The sequence below is a fragment of the Chenopodium quinoa genome, unplaced genomic scaffold (genome assembly GCF_001683475.1).
Source record: "Chenopodium quinoa cultivar QQ74 unplaced genomic scaffold, ASM168347v1, whole genome shotgun sequence".
In the NCBI taxonomy this organism is placed as follows: Eukaryota; Viridiplantae; Streptophyta; class Magnoliopsida; order Caryophyllales; family Amaranthaceae; genus Chenopodium; species Chenopodium quinoa.
In genome coordinates, this window is record NW_018742959.1 from 297261 (window position 1) to 321753 (window position 24493).

At 39.7% G+C, this 24493-nt stretch overlaps 1 protein-coding gene across 3 annotated transcripts; it reads left to right on the forward strand.

Annotated features, from left to right (window-relative positions):
• Positions 1–12816: 12816 nt before the first annotated feature.
• On the forward strand, positions 12817–22335 carry LOC110728723. Of its 3 annotated transcripts, none has more exons than XM_021908370.1 (8): positions 12817–12984; positions 13258–13692; positions 14247–16447; positions 16524–16793; positions 16884–16964; positions 21571–21670; positions 21767–21833; positions 22112–22335. In XM_021908370.1, the coding sequence occupies exons 2-8, from the start codon at positions 13281–13283 to the stop codon at positions 22203–22205; spliced, it is 3225 nt and encodes a 1074-aa protein (XP_021764062.1). In that variant the 5' UTR covers positions 12817–12984; positions 13258–13280; the 3' UTR covers positions 22206–22335. The 3 variants fall into 3 exon arrangements, 2 of the variants coding, with proteins under 2 accessions (XP_021764062.1, XP_021764061.1); XM_021908369.1 differs by having other exon boundaries at positions 12825–12984; positions 14238–16447; XR_002512748.1 differs by lacking the exon at positions 22112–22335 and having other exon boundaries at positions 12820–12984; positions 14238–16447; positions 16884–16959.
• The last annotated feature ends 2158 nt before the right edge of the window (positions 22336–24493 follow it).

The following is a 24493-nucleotide window of genomic DNA, read 5'->3' on the forward strand; positions in this document are numbered from 1 at the left end:
TATTTAAGCAAGGCCTCTAAATCAAGCGGCCCCAACTGGTATACCTTGACTTGTTAAAAGGATTTATGATGACCGTGGGCAAGGAATCCAAGTGGAAGGATTGGTGGAACAAATTTTTACATCATTTCTTCAGACGACACTCGGAGGAACCGGAAGTATAATTCTTGGAACCAAAACCCATACCTTTTAGGTCAAAAAGCTATTTAGCCGCCTGTACCTGAAGAAGGTTGGGATCAAATCCTCACGCCTGGCCTTTTCAAAGTTACTACCAAAACCTTAGAGCGGGAGAAAGAGAGGGAGATAATTCCCAATATTTATATCCCTAGGTTTGAGTGGTTGATGGACGACACTTATCTTGCCGCCTGCGGCCTTAGTATAGAAAAACTTGAAGGTAGAGGGCCGATTGAATCTGTTAGCAAATTAAAAAAAATAAAAAATAAATAAACTGCACCTGGCCTATTTTTGCCGACAAAGCAATGGAGCACGTCTCCTCTAGCAAGAAACCTACTAACTCTGCTGCCGCCTATTGCCAAATGATCTGGCAGAAATCTCAGAATTTCAAAAAAGAACAGCTGGACCATGTAAGTTATCTACAAATTTTTTGTCCGTAGACATGCGAACTGCGCTATCTTATATTGATAGCTTTATCTTTTAATCTTTCAGGAGGGACAAAACAAGCCGCTTGTACCCCCAAATTTTGGCCAAAGGGCCATAGAAGTGCCCTTCTGCAACAGAAGATCGGACGCCTTCCAAATCACGAAAGTTGGTGGTGTAGAAAAACCCCTCGGCCTCCAAGTTTGGGGAAGACTCTCACCCCGCCACTAGCAGCAAGTCCCCTGCTTTCATTGAAGCTCTGAAAAAGTCGGACGCCTTTAAAGCGTCAAAGAGTGGCCAGTGACTCAGTGTTGCTGTCGGCTCAGTAGAAACAGGCGGGCTTGCCCAAGGCGGACGTAAGGAAAGGCGTCCCAGAAATTTAGAGGTTGACATTTAAGGTATTAATGTCTTTAACCCTTTACCTTACCCTTGTAGGGTAAAGTCTTATCAGCAGTCGCCCAACAACTTCGAAGACACCTGGTCTATAGGACGCGCTTATGCAAACTTCCTATCAGGTGTTGAATGTGCAGATTTGTTTCCCAGAGGCCGGATATAACAGTTCGCCAAGAACATGCTCAAGGCCATCTCCCATGAGGAGAGGGAGTCTGTAAGAGGGGTTAGCACTCTCAACTTTGACGCCATATTAGCTCTTCTGGCTGAGGAATAATAGCTAAGTTAGAATTCTTTTCTATTTTTCCTGTGTCTTCTGTTATTAACAATGCTTTTTGACGAATGCAGGCGATGCTGCGAGTTAATGGGCTCAAAAATCCGTTCTCGGACAAATAGAAAGAGGTAAAGAGTGCCAAAGAACGGGTCGTCTCTGCCGTTGACCAGCCATGTATGATATTTGTAAAAATGAGGCATCGACCCATGATCTTTGAGGCCAGGGCCGAGGAAGAAAAGAAACAGTTGATCTTTGATAATGAGGCCGACTGTGTCACTTGGATTAAGATGGACTGGAAGGTTTTTTTTTCCAAACGATGACTACTCCTTCTGGGAGTATCGTTTTGACGAGGCCACTGATGCACTTAACGAGCAAGAGCTGTAGCAGGAAATGGAGAATGTGGCCGAGGATGAGGAGATGGCCGAAAATCAAGGGCTCGAGCATAATGAGGAGCATCCGGCTAATGCTGGTGAACAGCTGAATGGTAATGAAGAGGAGCCCTCCCCTCGAGAAGATTAAGCTTTTGTTGTTCTTTTCTTTGGCTTGATGGTCTGATAATTACTTTTTCGGTCTGTGCGCCAAGTAACTTTGTATCTTAATCGACTGTGGAGTCGAGTTTTATCAACAATTTCTCTTTCTACTGATTACAATATCGGTTAACATTTTCTTTTGACCGACCATGGGGTCGGTTTTTAATATTAATGAACCAACCGACCTTTAGGTCAGTTCTATTTCATTGTTTTGCGAAATTTTTTGAAGTTCTTGAATTTTTACTATGCATAATTTTGACCAAGCGTATATGCTTCTTTGTTCTATGCATGCGGCTTTTTCATTTTACCGGATGTTCTTGCCCCTGGAAAGTTGTGCGCTTGGTTTCAAAAAGTGGGTTGATTGACTTGAAATTTTTTATACTTGAAAGAGTATGAATAATTTCCAAGTCAATCAATCACTATGGTGATTGCCAAACCAAGCGGTCAGTCGTCCATCGAGCAGACGGGTAAACTCTAGATATCAGGCGGTCATTGACCGTACTCAGTCGGCTTAGCCGAATGGTTTTTAGGTAAATCCAATCATAAGTGCTATGTTTTGGACTTAGCTTCTAATTTTGATTAAATGCCCCGGAGCAATAGCAGGCGTCTAATAGTGTAATTATCGAATTGATGGTGCTTTAATTTAAAATGAAATAATCGGCCAGTTACCACCTGTCATAGGACAGGCGGTTGATTAAGCCGTTTAGGTTCCATATTAGATTATTCAAGGCAAATAGCTACGAACTAGTCCTTAATAAGGCAGTCGGTTGGGCCATTTGTGTTATAAGTTTTTAGATCAATGTACCACCCAAATGGGAGATGCTCTCTGTAAGTAATTTCACCTGGATGGGTGTTGCCGAATGTCACCCTATTAGAGTGGACGGTTGGTTTAGATTTTAACGTCTGTACATTGCACAGGTGATGCCCCCATAGGGAGACGTATCCAATAATATGATTGCAAAACAAATAAATTGAAATAAAAAGAATCTTTCATTAATACGACATCCATTTACAAAAATTTTTACAAGTCTCGGAAGTAGTACTTCTTTAAGTTGTCTACATTCCAAATTCTGGCTAGCTTCCTACCGTCTGGTGTTTCTAGGTGGTAGGTGCCGCCTCTTACTTCCTCATAGATCCGGTAGGGACCTTCCCAATTGGATGTCAATTTGCCTTGCTCATTGGCCCTACCGGTTCCCTCCATTTTCCGTAACACAAAGTCCCCAACTTTCAAGGGTCGTTTGTGTACTCTTTTGTTGTAGGCTCTTGTCATTCTCAAACGGTAGATCTCATGGCGTAAGGCGGCATTGCCCTGGCCTTCTGGAAGTGAGTGTAATGCCAGTGGCATGGCCTCCCAGTGTGCCTCTTCATCATACATCATGATTCAAAGAGTCGGCTCATAAAGTTCAGTAGGTAAGACGGCTTCAGCACCGTATACCATGAGGAATGGAGTTTCGCCGGTTACCCCTTTTACTGTTGTTCTGATGGCCCATAGGACATGAATTAACTCTTCAGCCCATATACCGCCAGCTCTTTCAATTTTCTTCTTAATGTTATCTGAGATTATCTTGTTGAAGGCTTCAACCTGGCCGTTTGCTTGAGGTCGGCCAACTGATGCAAAGCAGTGAGAGATCCCTTGGTCTCCCAGCCAATTCTTGAGGTTAGGTGTCTCAAATTGAGGGTCATTGTCAAAGACCATAAACATAGGTACCTACCCCATACTGGGTGATGATATTATTCTAGATAAAAGAGATGACATCCTTTATCTTGATGCTCTTAACAGCCTCAGCTTCTACCCACTTGGTGAAGTAGTCAACAGCCACTAGGATATACCGTCGTCCGCCTGACGCAGGTGTATGCGGACCTAGGATATCCATGCCCCATTTGGCGAATGGTACTGGACTATGAATTGCCCTCAGATCAATTGCCGGACAGTGGATGAGCTTGCCAAATCTTTGGCACTTGTCACACTTCTTCACCATTTCCATGGCGTCTGCTTCCAAAGTCAGCCAGAAATATCCTTGCCGCCTGGCTCTTTCTGCTAGAGCTCTGCCTCTTATATGTGAGGCACATTAGCCCGAATGTAGATCCTTCAGAATCTCATGCCCCCTTTCTAAGGTGATACATTTTAAAAGAGGTAACATAAAGCCCTTCTTGAAAAGTTTACCATTGCGAATCTCGAAGTTGGCCGCATGTTTTTTCATTGCAACCATTTTTGGATATGTATCTAGCAGAGTGCCGTCTAGCAGATAGGCTCGGATACCGTTCATCTAGGTTGAACTTTGGTCAAGTACTCCAATGGGATCTTCTTCAATAATTCTTTTTTCCATCACTTCCCAAAAGACTAACCGAGGAGTATCATAGGAGGTGGATGATGCCAGCATAGATAGAGCACCCACCTGATTGTTTTTCGACCGGGGCACTTGACTCAAGTGGAATTCGTCAAGTGTCCCACCTCTGTTTTGACCGCCTGCAAATATTAGACCATAGCAGGATGGGTGGCCACATAGCACCATGGTACTGGCTAACAACCAATTGTGAATCAGAGCAAGCGTCAATTTTCTTTGCCCATGGCGCCTTACACATGCGTATACTGGCCAGCAGGGCTTCGTACTTAGCCTCGTTGTTTGAGGCTTGAAAATTGAAACGTAATGCATATTCATATTTTTCCTCTTCAAGAGACTGACATATAATCCCTACACCACAGCCGTTCATAGTAGAGCTCCCGTCTACATACACTTTCCAAACCTAATCAAGATTTTCCGGTTCAACCGGTCGTGTCATTTCAACAATGAAGTCGGTGAACGCCTGACCCTTCACTGCCTTCCTTGGTTCGAAAGTGATTTCAAGAATTTGAATTTCAATAGCCCATTTGAGCATTTCGGCCGGATGATTCTAAGGTTGTCATTGGCCGCTTGAGGGGTTGGTCTGTATAGACTGCCACCGGATGTGCTAAGAAGTATGGTTTCAACTTCTTGATTGCCATGAATAGGGCGAGACCAAATTTTTCAACAATAGAGTATCGAATTTTTGCATTTCGAAGCACATGGCTAACGAAATAGAACGGGAGCTGATTGTCTTCTCTCTCAGCAAGGAGAATATCACTAAGAGCATGATCTGAGATGGCTAGGTACATCTAAAATGTCTCCTTGGGCAGAGGGCTATAAGCCTTGGCAAGGAGTGCAGATGTTCTTTCAATTTTTGGAAGGCCGCCTCAGCATCATCTCCCCATTCAAACATGGTCTTCTTTCTGATTGCTTGGAAAAAAGAGAGGCACTTATCACTTGACCGGCTGAGGAATCTCCCCAATGCCGCCAGACAACCAGTTAACTTCTGAACTTCTCTGACAGTGCGGGGTGACTTCATGTCAATGACTGCCTGGATCTTTTCTGGGGTTGCCTCTATCCCCCTTTGATCAATAAAAAATTCAAGAAACTTCTAAACTCAACACCAAAGACACTTCTTGGAATTAAGCATAACCTTGTGCCGCCTGAGTGTGGTGAAGGTTTCTCGGAAGTCAGCAAGATGATCCGCTTGTAGCTTGGATTTGACTATCATATCATTGTTGTACGCCTCTACATTTCTTCCGATCTGATTAATGAAGACCGTATTAATCATTCGTTCGAAAGTAGCAGGCGCATTTTTCAAGCCAAACGGCATCACAGTACAATAGAATAATCCATGATCAGTGACGAATGTCGTCTTCTCTTGATCTTTCTTCCACAAGGGTATCTGATGAAAGCCTAAATAGGCATCCATAAAGCTCATCAGGGCATATCCGACTGTAGAGTCGACCAGACTGTCGATCTTAGGAAGCGGATAACTGTCCTTCAGACATGCCTTGTTCAGGTCTGTGTAATCTACACACATGCGCCAAGTCCTATTCAAATTCTTTACAAGAACAATATTTGCAACCCAATCTGGGAAGTGACATTGCCGAATGAACCCAGCGTATAACAATTTTTTGACCTTAGCGGCTGCCGCCTAACTTCTCTCCTCACCGTGATTTCTTTTCTTTTGCCTAACAAGCTTCTTCTTTGGATCAACGACGAGTTTGTGGACAACAAGATTCGAGCTTATGCCAGGCATCTCTTTCACTTCAAAGGCAAAAATGTCATAAAATTCCTTCAGCAGATTATGCAAGTCTGCTCCCAACTTTGCAAAAGCAACCGTCCCCATCTTCATAGTTCGCTCCGGACATTGGTCATCCAGAGCAATATCGATATGCTCACCAGCCGGCTATGGACGAAGTTCATCTGACTGTTCCCAGATCAGTGATTGCTATTACTTCTCTTTCTTGACAGTCACCAGCTAGTCGGCCTTTCTCTTCTTGCCGCTTGCTGGTGGGACCCTATTGGCTCCGCATCCTGGCCAACTGCCGTGGGCTTGACGTCTGAGAGATAGGACTCTTGAGCGGGCATTTAGTCTCCATTCAAGGAGTCAACAGAAGCATCATCCTTCTCAAATTTCAGCAACATGAGGGATGGAATAATGACGGCCTTGGATTCATTCAGAGTCGGACGACCTAAAATGAGATGATAGGCGGTCAGCTCTTCTACAACCAAGAACCGGACGACCATGTGGCGCCCCTCTCCCTTCTCTCCCAACCGAATAGGTAAATCAATACGTCCGAGTGGGTGCACAACTCCACCCCTAAAACCAACAAAGGGGTGAGTGACCTTGTGCAAGCTGCCTAACTTGTACTTCAGCTTTGACAGATAGCGCTAATTGATGAAATCAGACAAACTCCCAGTATCAATAAGGATCCGTCCAACTCTTTGGTTAGCCACCTTGCATTCGATGACTATTGGGTCGTCATACGGCCAACAGACTTTGCCTCGGTCCCTCTCAGAGATGACAACCTCAGGAAATGTATTGGCATACGTCTGACCTTCATTGACTGAGCTGACATTCATCTATCTGACATGGTCTTTGGTGCCTCTGATAATTGGGCCTCCACAAGCAAAGCCGCCTACAATGGTGCAAATCATGTCCGGATCTGTATCCGAACCACTATCAGCCTTTGCTGACTTCTTTGACGGCTGCTTGGGGTCTGTCTTCAAGGTCACCTCGGACTTGAGAATGTAAGACTTCAACACTCCCTTACCAGTCAATCTATCCAGCAACCGCTTAAGGCTATAGCAGCCGTTGGTATCATGACCAATATCCTCATGAAAGTGACAATACTTGTCCTTTTCCGGTTTTTGGTCAGACCTTTCATCGCCGTGGGCTTCTTAAGTACCACCCGGTCTTTGATTTCCACGAGGGTGGTGTAGCAGTCTTTGTTAAACTCGTACCTTGGGACGTAGTTTAAACTCTTTCTTTTTCTTTTTGGACGGCTGATCAAAGTTCTCAACCGCCCAAATTTCTTTTCTCTTCTTACTTTCTTCAGATTTTTGAGCCAGCTGATCTTGCCGACTCCCTTTTAGTTTGTCGGACTTCTTTGAGTCCGACTGCTTGCTGGTGGAGCAGAGCTCACTCGCTTGGATATAAGCTTCTGCCTCCATCAACGCTTCTTGAAGAGTGGAGATTCTCTTTCGGATGAGGTCAAACTTGAAAGTCAACCCGTCTTTCAGACCATTGATGAAATCTGTATAGGAAACATCGTTAGACAACCCTTGAATCTGGATTCTCACTAGATTGAACCGCCTGACGTAAGAGCGGAGCCCCTCCCTGTCTCCTTGTTGTATCGTGCTCAAGTCAAGACTTGTCTTCTTGGTGAGTATGTTCATGGATAAGTTAGAAGCAAACAAGAACGCATGTGTCTTGAAATTGTTTATGCACCCATACGGCAGATTGTTGAACCATTGTTGGGCAATGCCCTTCAGTGTAGCTGGGAAGCATCTACACCATGTGGCATCATCCGACCTTTAGAAGTACATGAGGTTGGTGTAAGCCATCAGGTGGTCTTCCAGGTTGGTAGCGCCATCATAAGCGCCTACAAACACATTCTTAACCTTGGTCAGTTGTGCCACCTTGGTTATTTCCTTGGAGAACGTAGAGGGTTATTCTCCAAGTTTGAGCAAACATAGCTCCCAGTCTAGTGGTTGGACTTGATATGCCGCCTGACCTCCGAAGAGGGCAGGTGGCTGGTAAGGTTGGGTAAACGGCCTGTATGTTTGTTGGGGCACATATGGGACCAAGCCTATCATTTGAGGACCTGTATGGACGGATTGGCCGCCTGACAAGTGCTCCTGTGTAGATTAGGAATACCTCGTTGAATTATTCTTAAAGCTATCTGGTATTGTCGGCATTGAAGCCGTGTCAGACAGTTGGTTGTTCCGCTTATGCTCAATGAAATGCCAAGCATCAGCGTAAGTCTTTTTGCTGCCATCCGGCTGCACATGCCGAATGGGCTTTCTCGGGGCCTCCCCTGGGAGACGGAGTTTACTCCCGTCAATTTTAGGTCAGTCCCCCTCCTTTTGCTTGGGATGCGGAGTGGGCTGCCTGTCCTTGACCGACTTTGTCTTCTCAGAGTGAGAAGGTTTCTTGGAGGACTGTGCTTTGCTTGGACCAGCCATTTGGGTCTTGATGAGATCTCTCATCTCACCTTTGAAGTTTGCCATGAACTTTACGAACTCCTCACGAGTGATGTTTCTGTAGCTTGAGGCTAGCCGGTTGACTTGATCGGCCCACCAAGTTTTCACCTTGTTCCCTATTATCTTTGGAATGTTTGCGTTTTGAAATAAGGGATCCATCTTTGGTCATATGAACTTCGACCTTTAGATCCGAGTCTGTATCGTGGTCCGAATGTACCTTTGCTGAGGGGTATTTCTCCTTAGGAGGCGGTCCAGTCTATTGAGAAACCATCTCAGAGGTACTCTCCCCACAAACGGAGCCAGTTTCAGGGTTTTTTGTGTCTTGCGAGAGAGTTACGTCACTAAGTTTGGATCCTCGTCGCCTATACCTGAAACAAACGGAAGCTCCGGTTGATTGGAGTTCTGCCTCCGACAATCAAGTTAGTCCGTGTTCGGAGAGTAAAAATGCGGAAGGTAAAAGTATCTTCTCAGATCTGAGATCAGGTGTTTTCTCTGTTGTAAGAGAATTGATTGTGATGTAATAATTGAATATGTCCCCAAAATGGGGTAAATGTCCCTATTTATAGGATCATTGGAAAACGCGCCCTTCCGTAGGTCATTTAGTCTTATGTTGATGGGTTGCACCGTTTAGTAGCGCCTCTGAAAATGGGCCTTTAAGACCGCCAAATTTCCTTCGCTATCTGCATGTCACGTGTCATGCCTTGGTAGGTCCATTTTGGACTCTCCCAAGGGTGACATGTGTCACGCTCTTATTGATCCACGTGGCTGGGGTAAAAATACCTAAATCATTTGGTATAAATAATAATAATAATAATAATAATAATAATAATAATAATAATAATAATCACTCTACTTTTCATTGCGTACTTGTCCTCCTAATACTTTTGAGGCGGCTCAACACACATTCAACGGGGCTCTTCGATCTTCCTTGGAGCGCATTATTACTGTTTCAGGGCCTGGGTTTGGCGATTGGCAGCAGCGGCTTGCCACCTTACCATTTGCGTTTGGAGGGCTTGGTTTTTATTCCGCAGGTGATGTTCGTCATTATGTTTTTCTTGCTTCTCGGTTACAATCTGCTGAGTTTTAAACAAAGCTTTTACGACATGTTGGCATTGTTGGTCTTGGATGAGCCTTTGAAGATGCTTTGAGTCTGTTTAATGGAACAGTGGAGTATAACATTATGAGTAATCCTAGTGAGGTCGCTGCGCCAAAACTCATGAAGAAACTGGCAGATATATATTTCACAAAGGTTACCACTTTTGCAGAATCCTCTTATTCGTTATCTCCTCGGCAATCAGCATTGTAAAAATCACAGCAGGGAGATCACACCTCTGCTTGGCTTCGGGCGGTCCCTATTTCAGGATTGGGTCAGACGATGAACACTAATGCATACCGATGTGTGTTGTGCTACCGGCTGGGTGTTCCATTGTTCTCTGTCTCGATGCTGTGCTCTGCTTGTTCAAGGGTTTTTACTGGGGATGTTTTCGGTGATCACGCGGTGTCGTGTGCTAGTATCGTGGGTATTAAACATCGGCATAATGTTGTCGGGATACCCTTGTTGATGTTTGCTATCGTTTTGGGATTTCAGCAAGGAAAGAGGTTGACATTGGGTTGTCCGGAGAGAACGACGAGGCCCTCAGACCTACAGATGTGGTGTTACTTTATTCTTGGGACCGTGGACGGGATGTATGTGTTGATTTGATAGGGTCTTCTCCTTTGACACATTCTAGGCTATCTGACTTATCCTGGACGGGTTGTGGCTGATGCAGCTCATCGAAAGCGGGTCAAGTATGAAGCTCGTTGTCAGGCGATGGGATATGGTTTCATTCCCTTCTCCTTTTCTTCACTTGGGGAATTAGAGAAGGAGGTTGTTGCATTGATGAAGCGGGTTCAGAAGTTTTCGACGACGCAAGACATTGGGGCACGTGCTGCTCCTCATATCTTCACTAGGATAGGCTTTGTTATACCTAGAGGAGTGGGGGCCCAGATTGTTTCTCGGCTTCCCACTAATTTTTTGTAGGTTGTATGCCTTTGTCTGTTTTTGAGATATAATAATAATAATAATAATAATAATAATAATAATAATAATAATAATAATAATAATAATAATAATAATATCTCCTCCGTAGCGGCATTTTCAACCGCCATAGGCTTTGTTGGCGCTGATGTGCAACTGTGCTCACATGGAGGAAGAAGGTGAGTTGACTATGATGGAGAATGGAGGTAGAAAGTGATGAAATTACAAAGCTACCCTAACTAAGGGTGTTTTCTATTCACTTAATTTTCACTTATCTGAATTTAATTGAATTTATCTGAACTTCTCTAAATTTTTCTGAACTTATTAAAACTTATTTAGTTGTAATTTGACTTTGGATAACCCTTATTGGAACTTATTCCTGAACTGAACTGATCTGAATTTTCCTGAAGTGAACTTATCTAAATTTATCTTAACTAAACTGAACTTATTTTAACCTAACAGAACTTATCTGAACTTATTAAACATGAAATAAGTGAAATAAGGTGAACAGAATAAGCCTACAGGAGGTTTTGTGTGTGGCTGGCCACACAGTGTGACTAGCTAACACATGACAAAAGTAACCCTACCGACCTAGTAACCCTTGACCAAGTAACCCTTCCGACCAAGTAACCCCTGACTAAGTAACCCTTGACCGGCGTAGTAGCCCCTAACCGGACCTATTAACCTCTGACCAAGTAACCCCTGACCGACCTAGTAACCCCTGACTCGACTTAATAACCCCTGACCAAGTAACCCCTAATCAACCTAATAACCCCTGACTGGACCTATTAACCCCTGAACAAGCTAAGTAACCCATGACCGACCTAGTAACCCCTGATCGGACCTAGTAACCCCTTACCTAATCATCAATTCCAACCACCACAACAATTAACCACAAACAAGATTTTGCACCGGCAGGAATGATGCAAGTTCTTAAGCTCATACCCATAATTTTTTTAACATCTCAAAAGGAACACTAGTACTGAATTGTGTATCAAAGTAATCAGGGAGTAATATATGACCTTCATACTAGCAAATCCCTCTTGCACATTTGTTGGGCTGAGGACTATTCTGATTTTATCAATTTAAAAAAAATTGATAGAATTGTGTGCTACATACTGCTGACGACGAAGACGAAGAAGGCGACCGCAAAGACGGAGGTAACAGAAATCAATAGAAAATTGGAATGAAAAGTGGAGGATTGGCATCGGAGGATCAAAGAAGAAAAGAGGCGCAATCCATGACGACGATGATGTTCATGCGGCTAGGAGATCGAAGAAGAAAAGAGGAGAGAGAAAGAGGAGAGAGAAGAGGATCAAACCCACAACCATACCCAGATCCAACCATGCCCAGATTGTGGTAGATCGAAGAAGAAAAGAGGAGAGAGAAAGAGGAGAGAGAGAAGAGGATTTAAAAAAAAAAAAAAAAATTGTGGCTGGCCGCACGCTGTGGCCAGCAACATATGAAAATTTGTGATAAGCCTAAATAGGTAAATTGACCTATACCCCCTAATTTACGTACAAAGTTATTTTGTTACTCCTTAATTTTTATTTTGACAAATACATACATTTATCAGAATAATTTCTACGCATCTTTATTTATTTCGAAAAGGAAGAAGCATATGTTAATTTCTTTGGGAAATTGTTCCGTGTATCCCTGAGGTTTGTAAAAAAATGCACTAAATACCCTAATCATCTAACAAATGCATATATCATTGACTTATCAAACTAAATCATGCCAACACACTGACTCCTTTATAGTACTTTATATTTATGCAATAAAACCGCCTAAAAGCAAAAATTACATAAAAATTTGGACTCCATAGATCATTTTAAATCCTAAACTTTTGGGTGTTAGAATTTGATTTATTAACTAAGTTTACTTGATAATTAAATGGTTTAGCATTACATTAGCATTACATTGTTATAATTTAATAGAATTTGAGGAGAGGGGGGGGGGCTCAATCTTACAAAATTACCATTCGTTATGAGTCTAGGGGTATTTGGCATATATTTTACAAACCTCAAGGGTACACGACGCATTTTTTTAAACCTTAGGAAGGTGTTTGTTTGGAGGGATAGAAAGAGGAGGATAGGGATAAAAAGAAAGAGATTCAAATATACTCTTGTTTGTTTAGGGGGATAGAGATAACATAGGAGAGGGGGATAGGGATAAAAATACAAGTTACCCCTCCAAAATAATTAGGGGGAGGTGCTATAAGGGTTGGGGACAAAACAAAGGAGGTAAATACATTTTTACCCTTAATGAAAGAAATAATGGAGAAAAAAGAGAAATTTAAATAAGGGTAGTTAAGTAACTTTTTTACTTTATCTTAATATAATTCTCAATTCAAACCAAACAAAATACAACCTCTTTTATATCCTTGTCCCACATACTAATCCTCAAAACTTATCCCACCCTTTTATCCTCCTTATCCCTATCCCTCGTACCAAACATCCTGTAAGGGTACACAGAATAATTTCCCAAATTTTTTTTGGCCCCTTTTCAAAGCTTTTTCACTTTTACAGTTTAATTACTGCTGCATCCCTCCCTTACTCTCTCCCCTCCATTTTAGCCTACTTTGAGAAATACTCCATTGAAGCGGCTTCATTTTCTCTCCTGCATTGAACCAGCGTCTCAGAGGTATGTTGTTTTCTTTAATCATTGAATATCAATTTCGCATTATACCATTAATCGTCAATTTAATTGTCAATTTAGTAAATTTAGGTTTCTTCAAAGGTAATTTTATGAACTGTTAGTTATAATTACTGAATGAAGTTATGTAAGATTATAATTGAGCGATTTTGTTGGTAGAATTTTTTTGTTCATATCTTTTAGCCAGAAAGAATTTAACGTGATTTTTTGAGTTTTTTTTTTTTTTTTTTTTTTAATAATTGAGTGATAAATTTGTTGCAGGCTTTTGTTCATAAAACCCTAAAATGTTAGGACGGAACTATGAAAATGTACCTTATCCCCCTGAGCCGAAGGCGGCTGCCACTCCGGCTTTGGCTCAGGGACCGGCTTTTGATGAAACACAACCATTGGTTTTCGATGATGAAACACAAATTATGGAACTTTCTGGTGAAACTGATGTGATTGATGATGATGGGGGTGATTTTGGTGAGCATATGGACACCCAGTTGCTTGAAGTGTCGGATGATAACGATGGTAGCGAGTGCAATAGTGGTAGGAGAGGTATTGAAAAAGCTGAAACTTCGGGCGGTGCAGTGGGTTCAATAGATGTTGAGTTGCAGGACAGAAGTGGCAACCAAACAGCTGGCTTTGTGGAAAAGGAAACTTCTAATTGTCGTCGAGAGGATGGAGGAGATAGATCAGAATCAATGTTTTCAGGTGATGTAGCACCGTGTTTGGGTTGGCCAACTGCCTTTCTTTTTTCCTACTGTTTTTGTCGGATTTTGAGGTTCTCTATGTATATACCTGCATATTCATGGTTTATTTAAGCTTAAATGGCAATTTTGCTTCTATTATAGTACTACCTCCGTTACATATTAGTTGCAACTTTGAAATATTTTATGTCTCACAAATAATACCCCTAAGTTGCAATTAATATGTAACGGAGGTAGTAGTTGTTTGGGGTGCTGGAGAGGGGTTGTTTAAGTTCTGTATATACATTGTCCCACTGCCTATGAGCTATGGTTATGCAACTCGTAAATTGTGTATAGATTGATTTCTAAAATTATGCCTTTCACTTTTTTGTATGGTGCTGCAATTACCAATTCCTTGATTGCAGTTGTTATAAGCTTTGTCATTTTGGTGTCCTGAAAGTTCGCAACAGATACTAGTGTCTATTTGTAGATAAATTATTTCAATTGTTACAGCTAAAATCTTCTTTTTCAAATGTGTTTAGTCCTCTGATTGAGCAGCCTTTCTTGCAGGTTCTGCAGAAAGAGGATTTGCTTCTGTTCGTATAGCAACTTTACGGGATGCTGGACTTGCAGCACGTCAGAAGAATGCTGACAATGGGTCTGCTGAGATTCATTGTTTTGATGATCGTGGCAGAAGTTCTAATGTTGAGAGAGCTGGTAGAGAAAAAGATATGGAAATTAGTGAAGAGGAAGGATCAAGTGGTGGAGAGAAAAGCAGTGTTGTAAGATCATTGGCGCGTAAACTGTTTAGGGAAGAGGATGTAGCTGATCTAGAATCTGATTATAATATCAGTGATAGTGATAGAAAGGATGATGTCTGTAAGAATGACGTGGCAGGACTGAGTTATGTAGATTCTCAAGAGCCTGGAGAACTATCACAAACTACTGCTCTTGAATTTGTTGACAGATTCCTGAAAGTTAATGTTTTCGAGTCAGATGAATCTTTATTACGTAAAAATGCTGTGGCTGAATATAAAAGTCCTGGAGCCATTGGAAAAGGAGCACAGAGCGTTGCTCAACAAGCCAGACGTAAGAGTATACTTGCTGAAGCTTCAATATATGAATGGGATGACAACCTTGAGGATGAAGGAGGTGGCGAGTTCTTCATTAAGAAGAAAGATATGCTTTATGGGACCCCTAAGTCTTGCCCAAAACCTCAGAGTTCCCGGCATCGTGAAATCAGAGAAAATAAATCTCTTGGAAAGTTACGAAATGAGAAAAAGAAGCAAAATCTACATAATTCCGTGACAGGCCTTTTAAGTTCTGATTTAAAAACAGTAAATGGTGGAGAGAAAGGTAAAGTCAAAGAGATGCATTCAGAAAAGAAAGTATATAATTGCTCAGGTCAGGAATTAGGTTTGGGTTCTTGCAGTAAAGAGGAATCAGCAGGAGTGCAAGAGGCATCAGCAGGAGTGCATGATCCTCAATCAACGGATATACATAATGTGGGAGTTGACACTCAGATGGCTGCTGAAGCTATGGAGGCACTGGCAGCGGTAACTGAACTTGTGAATAATGATGATAATGTGGTTGATCTAGGTTGTCATAGTGAGGAAGGCCAAACTCAAAAAGAAGCTATGAAAAATGATCCTTCCAAGCAATGTTCACTTCAGAAAAGAGCGTGGTTCTCTACATCAGTAGTCGTTACTAGATCCAGAAGTAAAAGGACGATCAAGACACGTGGACGATCTACCATGGGAAAGTTTGATGTTGACCTAGTTAACTCTAAGGTGAAACAGAACAGGTCCAGTATGAAAAACTTTTCGACAGTAGATAGGGAATCATCCGATGGAGGTGCAGTGAGTGTTGGTGGCAAGCAACCAAAGAGTAACTTTGAAGGACAACTAATTAATAATCCACCCCAACCATTAAAAAGGCGGAGTTTACGAGGGAGAGCTAGTACATTTACACCAGTTGTTCAACAGGCTGCTCAGAGTATAATGCATCATCATAAAAAGAGGAAAACAAGAAATAATGCGGTCTCTGAAAATATGGATGATGCATTTGGTGATTCTGGAGAAAGGCATTGCCTGGATTTAGTTCATGAAAGAAAGCGGAAGACAAGAAATAACGCAGTCTCTGAAAATTTGAACAATAGAAACGACAGTGCTTTGGCTAACAGCAATAAGGTTGATGGGTTGAATTGTAGAACAGGACACATTCAGCGTGCCTCTAACGAGGACCAACAATGCGGGGACAAAGGGTACACATTTAGTGCTGACAGGGGCCCGGAATTCACAATGGGGTTTATTGCTCGACGGACAAGATCAAGATCAAGGTCAAGCACTACTCAGCGTGCAGGAAGTACACTAGATGAGATAGGTCTCTTTTCTAGTGGAATGCTATCATCAAGAAATACTCGTCAATTTTCTTCCAAGAAGCAAGATGCATCATCCCCTCTTGCCAAAGGAACCTTAGCCTCTGCCACAATAGATGGATCACCTGTAAACTTGCCTAAATTATCTATCCCAACAGATAGTACTCCTGTTAACTTAAAAACTCCTAGAACTTCAGTTTCACCCATTTGCATGGGTGATGGATATCATACACCATCTTGTAAAAAGAGTTTATCACTCAAGAAAGAAGTCAGTGGTCTGATTGCCAGCGAGCAGAGAACCAGCTCTCCCTTCAAAGGTTTGAGGCAGAGAAGAGAAATGCACAATGTTCGTGTTTTGTTCAGCCAACACTTGGATGACGATATCATTAAGCAGCAGAAGAAGGTAAGTTTTCTAATGGACCCTGGTCTTTATGCTGTTAAGTTAGAATAGCTCCAATTGTGTGCCAATCTTGCTGCAGATTTTGTCTCGTTTCAGTGTTTCAGTGGCTTCTTTAATTTCGGAGGCCACACACTTCGTTGCTGATAGGTTTGTACGCACAAAAAACATGTTAGAAGCTATTGCTTATGCAAAACCTGTTGTGACACACTTGTGGCTTGAGAGCTGTGGACAAGCTAACTGTTTCATTGATGAGAAAAATTACATCCTTCGTGATGCTAAGAAGGAGAAAGAGCTAGGTTTCAACTTGCCAAGGTCATTGGCGCATGCAAGTCGCTATCCTCTTTTGGAGGCAAGTCTTATTTCATTTTTGAATTTTTCTTCTTGCACAGAAAAGACAATTTTCAGCAGATATGTTTACTTATTAGTAATTGACCTGCAGGGTAAAAGAGTTCTAATCACTCCAAATGCAAAGCCTGGGAAAGAAGTAATTTCAAGCTTGGTGAAGGCAGTTCATGGTCAGGTATAGATTTCATTTGTCAGTGTTGTTTTGTCTGCACCCCTCTCCAAAAAAGAATTTTTTCCCCCCTCAATACTTCCTCCGTTCTCTTTTACTCACTACGTTTTGACTTTCATGCTTGCCAATGCTTAATTTTAACCCTTTATATCTCTAATTAAGTAATTATAGAAAAAATTGTAAAAAATCAATGTTGTGAAAATATAAATCGAGATGAATCTAACTTGACCCTACTTGACTATATGTCGCCAATATATAAATCAACAAAGGTGATCAAATGAGAATTTGAATATTGCAAATTTTCAAACGTTGCGGGTAAAAGAGAAAGGAGGAAATAATTGTTTCTATTTGGAAATATCTATTCTACTTTTGAATTTGTTTACATGATGAATGTCAGAGTGCTGTTACCTATGTTCAATGAAGCATGTGAGGTAGGCATTGAGTAAGAAGCTGTAGGGATTTGAAAGAGGGGAGAACTTTGAAGTGTTATTGATTAAGGCTAATTATGATAAGTTTATGATCTTGAATCAATCAAACTCATTAACCTGAGCAACTCCATATTATCAATCTCAAACCAACTAAATTTTAGTAATTAAATTGCAATCCAAAAGGGAAAAGTTAGTCACATAGATTAGAGAGAAATCTTCATTTAATGAACAATGCTGAAGGTGTTATACATCTCAATCCCCTTATACTGGAGGCAAAATAAAAGGATGCAAACTTGCCATTTGATTTTTAAACAGAAGGGAAAACATCCATTTGATTATGCAAAGTGCTCTGACTTTTCGTGCAGTTTTGTGTTTGCCTTGTCCAAGTTCCTTATAGTTACTCCACATTGAGAGGATTCCTCTTCCGTGAGCTAACTTGGAAGTCTCCCTCTAGGTTAAAGTGTAGCTCTATTAATAGTTACTAGACTAAACATAGGGAAGAAATCAGAGGTTCAACATTAGATGTCTTTACAATCACTACACAATCCTTAATGCCTATCTATTTCGCACAATTGACATTATTTAACTAAGGAGTTGTTTAAAGAGGCTGCACCTACTTCTAGTCTTCTATGTTTGTTGAGTATGGGTGTTGGATTCAAGTCACGTATTAAAATCCGATCCATCGATGCCTAACAAGGCTTGGGATTTTTGTTTTTTGAAATTTGAACATGGTTAGAGTGACATGAAATTTTTTGAAATGTATTTATCTACTTTTATTGTGGAAAACACATAATTAAAAAAAAAAAAAAAAAAAAAACCTAGTCATAATCAATATATATTGAATAAATTTCCATAAATATCTCTAATTATCAATAATTTAAAATCAAAAGAAGTTGATATTTTGAAAATACACATTGAAAAGAATTAAGATTCCACATGATTTTTTTTCCCTTATTTATAAACCATAAATTTCCAATGCACAAATTCAACCATAATTATCTCTAATTTCCAATAATTGAAATCATGAATAGTTAATATTTTGAAAATTCACATTGAAAATAATCTCGTAAGATCCCATGTGACTGTATTGTCTTATCTCTAAACCACAAATTCTAGTCAAATTAAAATTAGTGAATAATGTCAAAAGTTAAAACATGTCAACTAATTTGGAACGAAAGAAGTATGTGTCAGAGTAGATTTCCTTTCTATAAGCGTGCGTCTTTGTTGCTTTAATAAGGGTGGAGTAAGTGATTTTCCATCTGAAGAAACACCTACGACTTTTTGTATTTTCTTGATTAAGGAGATAACGGCAAATAATTTGTTGGATATATTAAAGGTCCATTACAAATACATATTTCAAGAGAGAATATTATTTTAATCATGTAGATTCAATAAAACTATGGAAACAATCCCTTAGATTGTGCAAGGTTTCCCTATTTGTTAATCCTTAATTAGTGAAGCTAATGGAAAATTTGGTGCCAATGATGGTCTAATGGAAGAAGTATAATTTAATGATTGTGATCAACATTAATACAAAATTGGTCATCTAAAAGTGTTCTCAATGTCCCTACCCTTCTTTCTCAAGCTCTTTGCTCTCTCTATTTCTTTGCTTTATGTTTTTAGCGAAACTTATGTTGATTCTTAGAACTTTGCAATATAATATATGTAGGATTAATCCTCTTTCCAATGCATCCAAACCATTAGTCCAACCCTCTTTCCCCTCTCCTTCTTCCTCTACCTCTCTCCCTCACTCTCTAACAATTTGTTACTTAAATATTAAAACTATACTTCAGAACGCACTTTCTTTAAAGTGCTCTACCTTACCCTTTTCCTTGCTCTCTTTATTCCACTCCTTCATCTTTTTCCACCCTTGCTCTTCTAGTATGGCTTCACAAGTTTCTTAATGAAAAGTTGTACGAAAGAAACATATCCTCTCATATTGATGTCTTTGTTGCAACCTTTGTGTTTCCCCAACAATTGAATACAAATTCTAAATTTCTCGCGATTCATATTGGTAGATATTTGGTCCCCCCCCCCCCCCCCCCCCCCCCCCCCCCCCCCCCCGAATCCTCTTCCAAATTCTACAATTTATTACTCTCTTAATTCACTACATCCTTTAACTATAAACTTTCATGCATTGATACAAGGAACGCGGGACGACGGCGTGTTCCGCGAACCAGGACGCGTGTCTCGAAACGCGGAACTTACTCGTTCTGGTTCGTGGTGGTTCGCGATCTGGTTCGTGTTTGATAGAGTACCCATTTGTAGACGAAAGAATCTTCTATTTTCTTGAGTTTTTTTGATTTAATTAAAGCTTCAAGTTCCATTAATGGAGGAAAATGAAGACAGAAGTGAGTAGAAGGAAGAAGAAGGTCATTGACGGCTGTAAATGAGTAAAATAACCTTAACCTAATTTTTAAAACAAAATGGTGGACCCCTCCCTTTTTATCTTTTCGTTTTATTATTACTCCTAGTTTTTACTCCATGTACAGCTGTTTATCTTTTCTTTTTATTATTATTTTATTTTTAGTGCCTAGTGTTTAGTTATGTACTGATAGCAGTGTACTATAACTTTTTATTTATTTTTTGGCTAATAGCTGATTACGGAGTACTTTTTAATTTAAGTCTAATAAAAAAAGAAAATTCTAATTAAAAAAAATTTCGAGAACTAGTCATACGTCCCAGGAACTCTTTAGCCTATGTTCCCCGTTCCCATTCCCGTCCCACGTTCCAAAACGTCCCACGTACCGTGTAACGTTGCTTTCATGTTCCCTCCTTCCTTTGGATAGCATATATTGAATTGAGTTTATATATCTCCTTTAATTTCTCTCTCCCATCATTTACGTACGTATCCTAATACTACAACTTCAACCTCTTCTTCACTCTCCTTCCCTCCACCTTTCCCCCCCCTCTCTCTTTTGCTCATCTAATCTAATTTCACAAGTTTAAGTAAGCCTTTTTCTATTTTCTCATGTTCCTTATTCCCTTCTTTTATCTAGTGATATTATTTTATGGTTTAATTCAAAGATTGGAAAGTAGAAAACCAATATATTCTTGAGGAACAATAATAAAATATTATGTTAGGTTGAAAATAAATCTTCATTGTTTTCTGTTTTAAAACCCCTTTACATCTATTTTGAATAAATTTGTGCAAGCCTTTCAGAAATAGTTCATGCATTATAAATATATTTATTTGAATCCTCCTAAATTATCTTATCCTATTCACTTGAACTGAATTATATTTTTAACTGATTTAACATATGTGTATTGTTGAGCCTTATAATTAAGGAACTTATTAATCCCAACTGAATTGCTTGACCTCATGAATCCAAGTTTAGACTAGCAGACAATAAAAAGAATAAAAAAAAAAAGTGGGAGGTGTGTGCGTGCCTACACATGAGTAAAAAAAACTCACAAGAAATGACTCAATTGCGACTTTCTCAGCTCAACTCCATATGCTGAAAATCTTAGAACATATGCAGAAATATGGACGTAGGAAAATTCATAGCCTCAATTTGGCTTTCTCAGCTCAATTCCTTTAATATATGGCCATAGGCATATTCATAGACTCAAATGCGACTTTCTCGGCTCAACTCCATTTGAAAATGGATCCCATATTTTCCATCTTCATAAGTAACAAATAAAGGTTGAGTAGGATTGCCATTATTGTTTTCTACAGAAATTTATCAGGGGAGAGGAGAGAGAGAGAGGAGGCTAAATAGAGAAGAAAGGTGTTTAATTTCATTATAAAAAAAACTTGTGGGTTTGAAAAGTTTAATTGGATTGATGACCTTAGTGGGATTACACTAGATTGGGATGTTTTTTTCTTTTATTCTTCAATTGCAATGTGATAACTATGCCAGAATTGTGATGCCCTTGTCAGATTTCCTTAACTTGGTAAGATGCTTGCCAGAAGTGTAGGTTGGAACATGGAAGAACTAAGCTTAATGAACTGTGAATGTTGAGAGGAAGGTGAAGGAAAGTGAAAAATTAAAAGGAAATGCTAGTCATGATTTAATCTGAGTTGTGAATTTTGGAATCTAAGGGTTCTTACTACTTTTCACCCTTCTCACTATCCGTTTATTTTTAATGTTTTATTTATTCTGTACCCACTTTCAAGTTCCCATATCATATACCACATGCGTATTGTAAGATTTACTAAATTTCGCAATGAATGCTTCCAGGCTATAGAAAGGATGGGCAGATTCATATCAAATAATGATGACCTGTTGGTCCTATCCTGTGATGAAGATTTTGAAGACTGTGTGCCATTGTTGGAGAAAGGTTACAACTTTACTGTATCATTTTGTCATTTCAAAAATTGTTTCGAGCTTCAAAATTAGGTTCCAATCTAACTATTATTGAGGTATTTGTTTGCAGGAGTTGCTGTTTATAGTTCAGAGCTTCTACTTAATGGAGTAATTACTCAGCGACTGGAATATGAAAGGTAATTTTGTCATACAGTTGTATTCTTCGGAAGATCAGTTAGTTTGTGTTAAAAAGAGGAAGAAAAAGAAAATCGTAACTGCTATGAAATTTGGTTCTATTCTTGTTTAGTGTCTGCAATGAATTGCTTAATTATGTGGACCTGGTGGTTTTGCTCAGTCAATTGAATAAGAACATGAATGTTTTGATTTTGGCATGCTAAATTTTAGCTAAAAGGTCCTTGAGTTTGAATGTTTTTTATTTATTTGTATGATTATTTTTATGTGTTTTCAATTTCAGATATCGTCTCTTTGTGGCCAATGTAAAAAAAACTCGCTCAACGTTATGGCTAAAGAAGGGTGGAGAACAGTTTCTTCCTGTTACCAGAACTTAGTATACCTTTGACTAACTTTGTATATTCTGTACGATTTGTACCCTTTTCATGTTTGTGCAGCCTGCTAATGTAAATATTTGCATTCGCATTGTTTGTTCTATTGTGAAGTGTGCCTTTTGTATTTCTTCTCCATCTTAGCTTCAATCTATTTGTTGATTCTTTGTTCTTGGCTCACAACTAGCAAACATGTGAAGTCTACTTTGTTTTTGTCCCCATCTTAGGTTTTATATATCTGTTGATTCGATTGTTCTTGGCTCACAATTTACAATCTCAGAGAAGGTAGTTGAGTCGATGTATGTAGGAATTTTTAATTCGATGGCGATGGTGATGATATTGTATACATTTGTGAATCTTCATGTATAAACACTTCATTTCACTATATTAGTTACACTCGGATCGGGTTATTTTATACTCAAATGACTGTTCGTTTTACAGTAGTTACATGTTCATTCAAGTCTAACTAGTAAATTGTGTTATCTTTGCACTATTCTGTTATTCGCATTGACTATTTTAATGTAAATATATTTTAATATGAAAACTTGATAGAGCATCGGCAACCTATCAAATAATAACCTATCTCGGTCTCACTAAGCAATAATAAGGGTCAAAAAAGGTTGAACTTATGAGAGGTGTTGAATCAACTACTAAATGTTATTTCCTCCGTCCTAGGATATCTGACATAGTCAACATTACACACATGTCAATGCACTATTTTGACATAATTTTTATATAATTTGTGTTTAAACAATTTGTCTCAGAATATCTGGAACGGATAATTTGAATCATGAAATATAAACTTACTCTCATGATTACAAAATATAATAAAAAGTATCAAAGCATAATGACATAATTAATCCTTTGACTTGTTATTTCTATTCTCATGGCATTTTAGTCAAACAAGCATAAGAGACCCTATAACTCAATTTCATCTCTCGATACTTGGTTAAAGAGACTAAGATTCAACTCTAATGGTGGCCAACCACAAGAATTAACATGAAAACCCCTTATGGCCCGTTTGGGGTCATGGATTTCATTTGAAATTCTAACTTGGGCTAAATAACTTGTTTGGGTAATGCTAGTATTTGAATTTGCATTTGGTCCAAATCCAGCCTTTAAGGAATTGAATTCAATTCAACAAGATTCAAATTCCATCGCAAAGCCTATTATTTCAAATTCTTACTTTCTTAATAAAAAATAAAAATAAAAAAAATCTAACTCTCTCTCTCTCACCTAGGGCTAGAGTCGGTTTCCTCTTTTCTTGATTTTCTCTCTCTTCATCTTGGTTTCTCTCTCCTCCATTGAAGCAATTTGTGAGCTCTCTCCTCCATTGAAGCAATTTGTGAGCTATCTCCTCCATTGAAAATTAATGTGAGTTTTCGTACTCTTAAATCTCCATTAAAGCGACTAGTGAGCTTTGTCTTCTCCGTCGAAGTTTAATCTCAATTCTCTATTGAAGCAGCATTTGAGCTTTCTCTCCCCTCCATTGAAGCAGTGTCTGAGCTTCCTCTCTCCTCCATTGAACCATCGTGTAAGCTTTCTTTCTCTTCAATTGATCTCTGTATGCTAGCCCTTGGCCCATGGAAAGGGTAGGAGAAGTTGAGGCACCACCAGACACGCTACTTCTTAGATGTTTTCTCCACACTAGCCTGATCCTCCCAGAGTAGGCGTTTGAAAATGTGGGTCGCTAACACATCCTGCTGGCTGAATAGGGGGTACGCATCAGCAAGAGCATCCATACCTAGGCCAACATATTTCCATTAGACGTCTTTTTTTTAGCTAAACACTTTGGCTCACTTAAACAAACTAACAAAACAACCTAATTTTTCTATATTTAACAACATAAATATCACCAACACAATAATCAAGTTTAACAATATAATTTAATCAAAGTCAAAACCATTTTCAAGACAAAAACTCAAAAATTACTAATTTACTCATTAAGATAAAGAAAAAGACAAAGAAAAAGAATATACCATCACCTGAAGTCCATTTCGCAGCTTTGCGGTTCCTTTCCTCAATTAGATCAGTGGTAGGCCATGACATGAATATTCTCAGAAGACTTTCTGTTTTGGAGAGCTTTTTCTAATGGAGTAAATGTAAACCCTTCCCCCTTTGTACTTGCTTATATAGGGAAGTCAATAAAGAAAGAGTTGTCTGAAATGAGGAGGGAGTACGTAATAAGGTTTGTCTTGGGAAACTTGCAAAGGAAGCTTCATGTGTTGGGTTTTGCGGTGTTAGACACCGCGTGGAAACAAAACCCGCAAAACGGATCGCATGCATAATAATTA

What these genes read in the sequence shown, in the direction of transcription:
- LOC110728723 (XM_021908369.1), top strand. Translation starts at nt 13,281, where the DNA reads ATGTTAGGACGGAACTATGAAAATGTACCTTATCCCCCTGAGCCGAAG. An exon ending in TGTGCCATTGTTGGAGAAAG is followed by an intron (nt 21,671 to 21,766) that starts GTTACAACTTTA and finishes ATTTGTTTGCAG; the next exon opens with GAGTTGCTGTTTATAGTTCA. An exon ending in CAGCGACTGGAATATGAAAG is followed by an intron (nt 21,834 to 22,111) that starts GTAATTTTGTCA and finishes TTTCAATTTCAG; the next exon opens with ATATCGTCTCTTTGTGGCCA.